At 41.8% G+C, this 10,504-nt stretch overlaps 1 protein-coding gene across 1 annotated transcript; it reads right to left on the bottom strand.

Moving 5' to 3' along the window:
* Positions 1-3,413: 3,413 nt before the first annotated feature.
* Positions 3,414-6,030, bottom strand: LOC143593037 (laccase-12-like). The gene is made up of 6 exons (XM_077072786.1): positions 5,619-6,030; positions 5,373-5,524; positions 5,033-5,277; positions 4,815-4,943; positions 3,796-4,731; positions 3,414-3,551 (listed from the first exon to the last, which is right to left on the bottom strand). Exons 1-6 carry the CDS (start codon positions 5,730-5,732, stop codon positions 3,421-3,423), a joined length of 1,707 nt encoding a protein of 568 aa, XP_076928901.1. The 5' UTR covers positions 5,733-6,030; the 3' UTR covers positions 3,414-3,420.
* Positions 6,031-10,504: the final 4,474 nt, after the last annotated feature.

The following is a 10,504-nucleotide window of genomic DNA, read 5'->3' as shown; positions in this document are numbered from 1 at the left end:
TAGACTAAAATATATGGTCACATACTCACATGTGTAGGTGTTGCTTGGCATTTTGAAATTCTCTTGTGAAATTAAATGCAACATTTGCTTACTACAAATGCAATAATAATATAATACGAGTACATTGTAAGCCATTCCAAGGTTGAAAAAGGGTGTAGTTCTATCACATTAGTATCTTTTCCATCTAGTATCGCATTTCATCGTTCACATCACGCGTCATGAGAAGATATTCAAATTCTTGGGTATCCTCGACCCTTAAAGAGACTTCATACCTTGTTTAATAAAGTGTAGTTTGGAGAAGCTTTCTTAAACATAGTATGTGGGCATGAACTTCCGCCCAATTTCTTCATCTTTTCCTAATTCATTACCTTAGTCTTTCCTTGTCGTTCTCGTTTAGAGCATGTATTCACCAGCATATTTGTGTAGCATCAAGGTGACAACCTTGACCTTGTTTGCTTCTATGGTTTTTTTTGGTTGAACACTTCCTATAGTTCTAAGTCATTAATCCACTAGTCCTCATCAGATCAAGTCGATTGTTGTGTGCCCATTGGGTATTTATTTCGAGCCTAAATTGAGGTGTGAAGTAGATTTAGATTAGAGTATAGTATAGTACTATCATATTAAACTAGGTCGTTAAAAAACCTAAATTCATAAGAAAATTTATGGCAGATAATTATGAGATTTGAATTATATATACACTCATGAAAAAATATTCCTCGATTTAATATTCTATTAAATTTAGGGTTGATCACGAGCTGAGCCAAGCGAAGGCTTGCTCGTTGCTTGGCACAAAACCGAACTGAATCGAACCACCAAATTCGAACCGAGCGAAAATCAAAACAAACCGAAATCGAATCGAGCATTTTTCGATCGAACATCGAGCGATATTGAGCCTTAACTATTTCTTTTTTACTCCAAAAATTTCAATAAGAAACAAGTTTGAATGCTGTAAATAATATATTTTGTAACAAATTATTAATTTTTAGACAAACATGTAATATGTTGTAAATTTTAAAAGAAAAAAGTTTAAAGTGAGAAATAATGAACATGCAAACAAACTTTTAATATTTTGAAAGCTTGAATCGAATTAAGGAAACTATAAAATTGACTATTATAAGAAAAATTTAAAAGATTTTAAAAATTGTATACTTATATTTTATGTGTGTAGTCTATATATTTATATATTTATTCATATATAACTATATATAAATTAAATTAAAAATATTCGAGCTGAATCGAACCGAGCAGACCTTTGCTTGTTGTTTGGCTCGTTTACAAACTAAACCGAGTAGAGCGGGTCGTTTACAATCGACTGAAAAATGAGCGAGTATTTTACGAACAATTTCCAATCGAGCGGCGAACGAATTCGAGTGGCGAGCGATTTGAACGACCCTAATTAAACTCATACAATTAAATAATCAATTATGAATTAATCTCAACTTTAGATAAATGACTCATGTTTTGTCTAATATTTTATAGGGAGCTGCTATTCATACACCCACAAAGGTTTTAGAGAGGGTGTGTGCAAAAGAGAAATTATATGTAAAAAGGGTATACAAATAACAAAAAAGGTGTTTGAATAACAATGACTATTTTATATTTTAAATTATGGTAGAATCTATCATTTTATATTAATTTCTTAATATTTACTTCATCCGTCCCATTATAAATGTCATGGTTTGAAAAACACAAAGTTTAAGGTAGATTAAATGATTATTTTTTTTTCAAACTAAATGACAATAATGCCCTTGAAAAGTGGGTCAATCAATATTGTTTATTAATGTTAGTTGTGTGTGTTTAAAGGTAAATTTGGAAATTAGCTAATAAACTTTAAAAGTAGACACTTGTAATGAGACAAACAAAAATGGAAATATGGACACTTACAATGGGACGGAGGGAGTATATATTATTACCTATGAAGCACGGGGACGACACTAATGGTGTAGTACCTGTCCCGGGGACGGAAACGCGACGGAAACGCGTGGAAACGTTTCCTAAACGAATCCGGTTAACGGGGACGGATCCAAAATCGTTTCGGAGACGTTTCCATTAGCATCATATGCTGCTACAGAGTACTTGACAACCATATGATGAACCTGTAGTAAATTCTGACGGAGATTCCGGCGCCGGAGCTGTAGACAGAAGAAGGAAGAAGAAGATGGAGGCTTACTTGGTGAAGAAGAGCGGCTGATAATATTTTTTAGGTTTTTAGGTTTAAACCATTTTAGTTTTGTTAACATTAACCCTTTTATCTTTCACTTGTTTGTATATAATCCCTAAAACTTTTACACTTTTACATAAAAAGTTTTTTTTTTCAATCTAGTAACTATAGGTTATTATATTTCATTTGTAACCCTAGGTTTCAAATTAACGCATTCAATTTATAAAAAATATACATCTATTTTGAAATGTGTTTAATATATTTCTATTTTTTATATTTTTTATTGCCGTACCCGTATCTTGGATTTTTGATTTTTGCCGTTTCCCGTACCCGTAACGTCTCCGTTTCCGGGTCCCGTACCCGTCCAGTGCTACTTAGATTATTACATATTTATTGGTTTGTTTCATATTGTAATTTTAGTTCCGAATATTGTAGTATATGAGCTTTACCTCAAATGATACTGGATGAGAAGTGAAAATTTGGGGAGGAGATCGCAAAGTTTCAAGTTTAAATATGATCCCAGGTCCCAATCAGATTTTACCGTAGTGGGTTTTTTCTGGAACATGAGATCGTGGGTTTGGGCTACTATACACTGTCTAGGATCGCAGGTATATGAGGTCGTCTTTTGTCATTAGATTATCTCTGATAGCTTGACTATTAAAAATAAATAAACAAGTTCCGGATATTGTAATTTGTTTATTTTAGTTTCTTTTTTACTGGACACTCACTATTTTTGTTACCAAGGTACTTTTTCATGGATCTTTTGAATTCCATGTATGTTTCCATTTCCTATAGATTAGGAGGACACCACAAAGGTATCTCAAGTTAAGTGGCAATATTGAATGGTTCATGGAAGTAAATAGCATGTTAATCAAAATGTATGTTGAAATGGGTTTCAAGAGACTGATTTGGCACACCAACACCAATGGTGGTTGCTGTGTAAGATTGGGAGACCTTGATGTTGCACGCCAACTGTTTGATAAAATGCCAATGATATCAGTATATTTCCAATATGATGAGCCATTGATTCATGGGATTACAATTATCTTTTTAAGATGGAAATGAAAGCTAAGATTCTTAAGTACAGTATCTTTCTGAAACAAATGTTGTATTCAATTTCTGATTATATAGTACAATATGTTTATAAAACCAATATCCAAAATTACCAAGGAATAAACATTAAAACCATATAATTCTAGACAACAAGAATGCTATCTACTTTAATGTTTAACTTGATTTGATGCTGAATAATCTCAATATCAACACGCAGGTAAATCCGGCGGTGGTTTCTCCAGTTTCTGCATCGGCCCCGGTCCATCCTCCACAACAAACACCGTGGCCAGACCCCACCCAATATGTACGTCTAAATGACAATGCATAATCCAGGTACCTGACAAAATAGATAATAAGTTTAGCAACATACATATTTATTTGCTGACGTGGCAAATCTGGCCCGTTTATATTTTATCGGGTCATTCGGGTCATGTTCTATCTGTCAGCCAAAAGTTACCTAAAGTGTATTTTTAAGGCATAAAACTCTTTAATCATTTTGTGTTAAAAAAGTGTTTCGGGTCAATCCAACCCAAATGACCTGTTTTGACCCGCACCAATTAACAAACATGTATGTGGTTTACCTGGATTATCAGCAATAAATCTAATAACTGCCCATCCTTTGACAGGTAAGCTAACTGTATTTCTTAGAGGCGGGTCCACGAGATTAAACTTAGCAGTATCGGTTTTCGGGTTAAAGTTTCCAAATCCTTCTGCGAGTATATAGAAATCATATCCGTGAAGATGAATCGGGTGGTTCTCAGCTGTAAAGATATTTGTCCCTTGCAAAACAATCTGAACCCTTGATCCATATTTCAACTTATACACCTTGGTCCCACGAATCGGCTGCCACAAAGCCCGACTCACATTACCCGTGTAATCAAACTTCACCGGAGGATTGGCGGGAAAATCGGTTGTGAAAACCCCGGGTATTCCTTGGTGATGCGCTTGAAGTATTGAAATGTTTGACGGGAGTACAAATGACACGTTGTTCATGCTGGCGGTGAAGCGGGTCCCATTGGGGGCTTGACAGTTTCGGGCCCGGGTTTTTGGTGGGCATTGGTTGATTCCAAGTCCCATTGTTATGAAAAGATTGTGATCGATTTCAGTTGGGACGATGGGTTTTCTGAGGCTTTTGAAGCTGGTGGTGAAGGCAGTGGCGGTGGCAGTGTCATTGTATGCCGGAAGTGGTGGCATGCTCGGTTTTGAAGTGGCGTTTTTGTACTCCAAAATGGCGGTGGTGGTGGTGTTGTCAAAGGGTGCGCCTTGTGCACTGGCGTATGCCCGTGCAGCAATGTAGTAACGGGCAGTTGGTTGGTCTGCTTTCATGAGGACGTCGGTTGTTTGACCGGGTCCAAGCATGAGGACTCGGGTGGTGAAGGGTTTTACATAGGAAGCGTCGGCTCCCACCACTGTTAGTTTGTGGTTAGAAACTGTGACAAATAGTTGTTGGTTTAAGGCTGCGTTAATCACCCGAAGTAGTATTGTTTCTCCCGAGTCAACAGGTACTTTGACCGTATCTATATTCATAAAAAGCATTTCCTTAAGCATTGTCAAAATGACAAAAGACAGTTAATATCAATTATCTTTTGTATAAGCAAACCTTGGCTAGAGCATTTATAGAGATCACCAGGTTGCCCATTAATCGTATACGAGTCTGAAACATTTGGAGCGGCACCCGTTCGTGTGGCTTCTCGTATAACATCGATTGGGTTTGCATCCCACCATTCACCTGTTATCACCATCATCATATTATTATACCACGTCTTTAATATTTGAAGTTTTTCTAAATGTACATTTTTATGTAAATACACTGTATACCGAGAGTAATGAGTAATTCACGATGCGGTTTAGGGAAAGGATATGAGTATCCTTCTTGTGGGTGAATAATGATAGCACCATAAACCGTGGCTCGAAGCCACGAGCTATGTGCATGCCACCATAATGTGCCTTGTTGGCCTGAAATTGTGAACCGGTATGTGTAACTCCCTCCTGGTCTAATCGGGCATTGTGTGATGAACTCGGGTCCATCTGCCCATGCTGTTGTCAATTGTCTAACACCATGCCTTAAAATTACAAATATAAAACAAATAATGAATATAACATATATAATCTTTTATAAAGTTACAAAGACACTTTCAAAGATCATATGGCTAGATACCAGTGGATGGTGACATTATATCTATCCTTGTTTGTAACATGTATCACTAGAGTATCGCCGTCATTCACTTCTAGGGTCGGACCAGGGAACTGCCCGTTGACCGTGACCGAATTATGGGTTTCGCATAGTCTTTTGACTTTTGTTTCTTGAACCTTAAAAAACACAAATAAGTTAGCATTGTTCAATATTTAATCAAACAATAAAACTATGAAAACCGTAGATATATACGAAGATAAGAACCCATACGACGAAGTCATGGTTATGAGTTTTGGCACTTGCTAGAGAGGAAAAACACGAGAATATAAGTAACAAGCTTAGTAGGAAGAACGCGTATTGAGTGGTGCTAAGTACGCGCTCCATTTGTAACAGTTAGTGTGTGTGTTTAGGTGGGAGAATGAGTGATGAAATGTGGGATACACGAGGTGGTTTATATAGTGAAGAATGAGGATAGTGTGAGTTGGTTATGTGGTTGGCAAAGTAGGTTTTGGTTCATGGGTGATGGTCAGGTTACAAAAGCATCATGGCTCATTAGTTCAACTCAAGTTGGTGCACCCGTTCACCTAAGTTACAATGTGATCAATTTTTCAAGAATGCTTGTTTCTTAATTCTACAAGTACTAACCCTACATCGAGATTAGTCTCATCATCTTCTTTAACAGAATAGTTGACCAATGACCACTCATGTAGATGTAACTTTTTTATTTAGTTTTTTAAACTTTTGTTTTATAAAAAGGCTTAGGTTTGAATATAGATGTTGAGTTAATGGTATTTTTACTATCTCTTACTATCTCATATCAAATATTCGAGTCTTTGAACACAAATAAAGGTTTGGACTAAAACTTCTTAGCGAAATCTTGATGTGTATTTTAACCCAAAAAAAAATATATATGTGAAATAAATATTGTTTTGGATGTTAGTTTATTGAAGGTCTTTAGGCCCACATCATTTTCTTTGAGTGACAATTTGGCCATTAGCGGGTGAATGACCCACTCGATTATTTTCATTTCTCGAGTATGAAAATGTGGGGGTGTGAAGAGGTAGGTCCCAGCAGAGTCCAGTTGGACCCGCAAGACTCACCTTGAACAGGGACGTCTGCGCAATGACCAACTGCTCCAGCAGGACCCACCATGCTCAAAGAACCTTACGCGCAGTACGCCAGCTGTACCCGCAGGGAAAGCCTCCCAATGGTGAAGTACCCCGCCTGTTCCCGCAGCTGCGGATACAAGCCATCAGGGAAGGCTACCCGCACTAACAGCAAGGCTACACGCACAAGGCATTCGTTACTTCAGTAGTCACATGAAGGAATGAGCAAGGCGGGAATACTCCCGCCTAAATGAGCCAGTCCGTATGCTTCTGGAAGGTCTTTCGTACTATACCTACTAAGGTATGGGCGGAACAGACAATTTGACCAGAGCAGCCCATGAACTAATCACAGGGTGACAGCTCACCGACAACAATACGAGGAGGAGCACCCTCTAGTACTGTTTGTCACTATTAGCCGCTGCCTACTCACCAACCCTTACGATGGGACGTGCGCAGCCTACAGTTGGTGGAACAGTGCGTAGCCGGCAGTAAAGGAACAGTATACAGCCGACCTTATTACTGTTGGCCGTAACCTATCCACCAACCAGCATGGCCTGTGCGTAGTCCACTGTTGGTAGAACAGGAATACTATTCAGCCGGCTGTACCTGCTTGGAAACCTACCTTCGGCTATAAATACTCCAACACCTTGGAATGGTAAGGACATGATCTGATATCTCAATCTTATCTAGCAATCTCTTAATATACACTTATATTCAGAGCAATCTAGTCTGATTCTCACGCCGGAGGGTGGTCACAAGGAGGAACCCCCCCCCTTCTCAGTGACGAGCTTACGGTGTCTGTTTTGCAGGTCCCCTGAAGAACAACCTTCTCTGCTGGACCTCATCCGTGGGAAACATTACTTAACCCCCAGATTATCTATAATCTGCCTGTGGGTTCACTTAGTGTTTCTTCATTGGCGCCATCCGTGCATAAAAGCTAGAACTAATTTAGTTTTTTCAAAATTTCTGAAGAAATGGTTAACGTTACTCCGGACCCAAGGCCAGTAACCGACCAAGAAACCCCGGTAACCACAACCCCAGCAACTGGGGGGAACACCGGCGGTTATACAAATCTTACGAACACTACCCCGACTACCCAAGCCGGGGCAAGTGCAGTAAATATTCCACTGGGGTTCACTGATGCCCAGTTGGAAAAACGAACGAGGGCCCCTCGCCAAACACTAGATCAAGTGAAGGCGTGGGCCGAAGCACGTCAAAGAGAGTTCCAAGCTGAATTGGATGAACGCTTGCGTTCAGTTCAACAGGCTGACGAATTCGGCAGTACTCGCCAACAGCTCAATATGAACAGCGAGTGCGAGTACTCAGACGAGGAGAGAGAAGAATCCGATACCGACGCAAACCCTCGCCATAAGGCGAAAGGGAAGCGTAAGGAAACGGACTTGCAGCCAAAAAGGAATTTTGGGGAAGCTTTTAAACCAACAAATGCGGAGAGAAACCCGCGTGACTTCTCAAAAACCTTTAGGCCAACTGCTACAAATGCAGGAAAGTCAAAGTTTGCAAGGGACATTGCGGAAGCAATCGCCCCGAGAAGTGCCAAACAAATGTCTAACATTGGCACTTATGATGGTCTATCCGACCCAGACGACCACTTGAACAGATTCATTGCGGGGGCAACCGTCAGTAACTGGACGGAACCCACGTGGTGTTATATGTTCCAGATGACTCTGGTTGGAGCGGCCAGGGCATGGTTCGATCGTTTACCGGTCCACCACATATATGACTGGGCGGACTTTCAGAACAAGTTCAGCCAGCACTTCAGCCAACAGAGGAAATACACTGAGGAACAGTGGACGATCCTCAACTGCGTTAGAGAGGAGGATGAATCTTTATTAGACTTCATCACCCGCTTCAACTCCAAAAAGCTATGTCTCGGCAACGTAAGTGAAGATCTTGTTCGCACCGCTTTCATCCAAGGCGCCGAATACCCGGAGCTTATCCGCACATTGACGGGTAAGGATGGCATGCCATCAACATGGGATGCCATCATGACGGCGGCCAAGCGCTTTGCCGAGACGGAGAAGCAACTGGGAAGGGATCTTCCCCAGAGTACACACCTCTACACGCAGAGGACAAGAGAGAACAATGTTCGGATCGCCCGGCAGAACAAAAAGAGGAAGCTAGGTATCTGGCAGTCAAGGGTAAACTTTGACACCTCATCCAGCTCTCGCCCTCTTGTTGGCGGAAGAAATCACACACACCCTTCAAGCCAAAAGCACCGGTGGACGCCACTCACCAAAAGCGTCACGGAGATATTTGCCACTGAAAAGCTACCGTGGCCAAAAGCTCCAGTGATCCGGCACCGACCTAATGCGGATCAGAGCAAATCCTGTGACTTCCACGGGACAAAAGGTCATGGTACGGAAGAGTGTACATCCTTGAAGGATATTATTGAAGCATTCGTCAAGGATGGAAGACTGGCACACCTGGTGGCATCAATCAAGAAGGGAGGACGGAACGACAACCGGTACCGAGGCAACGGACGAAAGCCCGTTGACATCAGCATCAACATGGTTCATGGTAACATCAGAGGAAGAAAAAGGCGAACGCCAGAACCATGTGCGTGGAAGGAAGCTGAGGTGCGCTTCCCGCGAGTGCCAGGAGGACCCAGCAAAGAAGGCCCTATCGTCATCAAAAGCCAGCTGGGGCACTACATCACCTCCCGCACTCTTGCTGACAACGGCGCATCGTCGACGGTGATGTACAGGCAGTTCTTCGACAAGCTAGATGACGAAGACAAGGAACGCCTGGAAACGATCTGCGCATCGATGGAAGGGTTTGATGGCAGCACAAACACCCCCCTGGGTATCCTATCTTTCCCTGTCACTCTTACGGATGGGAAACACTCCCGCACAGAAGATGTGGACTTTGTCGTGATGAGGAAGCCACTCCACACATACGACATTCTCTTCGGGAGAGACGGGATGGCAAGATTCAACGCCGTGGTATCCTCAGTCCACGGCATGATGGGATGGCCAACAGCTGAGGGTGTAGCGATGATCACCGGCATTCCCCAGGTATGCATCGCATCTGTCTCATCTAAACCCAAACCAAAGATGGCTAAACCAACCATCACCGAACCAGAAAGATGGGCCTTCAACGGCAAGTACCCGGACCAGGCCGTCACCATTGGCCCAACAATTGTTGATCCCACACGCACCTTACTTAAGCGCTTATTACAAAGGAACGCCGACATCTTCGCGTGGACACCAGCTGACATGACTGGTGTACCCCGGAGTAAGGCAGAGCATAAGCTCAAATGCGATCCGGCTGTCACGCCGATCGTACAAAAGCGCAGAGTAATGGGGCCAGAACAAACTAACGCGTGTAGAACCCAAGTCAAGGACTCCTTGACGCAGGCATCGTACGTGTTAGTAGATATCAAACTTGGGTTGCAAATCCCGTTATGGTGCCGAAGAATGACAAACAATGGCGCATGTGCATAGATTTCAAAGATTTGAACAAAGCATGCCCCAAAGATTGTTATCCGTTACCTGAAATTGATCTTAAGGTGGATTCGTTGGCACCATTCCGCCTAAAATGCTTCCTGGACGCGTATAAGGGGTACCATCAAATCCACATGGCCGTTGATGATCAGGACAAAACCGCTTTTCGGACGCCCGATGGCACATTTTGTTATCAAATGATGCCATTCGGACTTAAGAATGCCGGGTCCACATACCAACGCCTGATGGACAAAGAGTTTCATTCCCAAATTGGGAGGAACTTGGAAGTCTACATGGATGACTTGGTCATCAAAAGCCTTGACCCAGAAGCGATGTTGAAAGACATCGAAGAAACTTTCAACACGCTCAGGAAGATAAACATGAAGCTCAACCCGAGCAAGTGTGCCTTTGGAATGGAAGAAGGGAAGTTCTTGGGGGTCATCGTCACTAAAGATGGCTTCAGAGCGAACCCTGAAAAGGTCGAAGCCATTATCAAAATGGAATCACCTACTTACATCAAACAGGCTCAGACACTTAATGGACGACTAGTGGCACTTAATCGCTTTTTGGCAAACCACGCGGATAA

The sequence above is a fragment of the Bidens hawaiensis genome, unplaced genomic scaffold, assembly GCF_021521415.1.
Source record: "Bidens hawaiensis isolate Kalapana, Puna unplaced genomic scaffold, B.hawaiensis_p1.1 tig00041625_1, whole genome shotgun sequence".
NCBI classification, from domain to species: domain Eukaryota; kingdom Viridiplantae; phylum Streptophyta; class Magnoliopsida; order Asterales; family Asteraceae; genus Bidens; species Bidens hawaiensis.
Note: the sequence above shows the minus strand (reverse complement) of the source record. Positions and strands in the feature narration are given on the sequence as shown.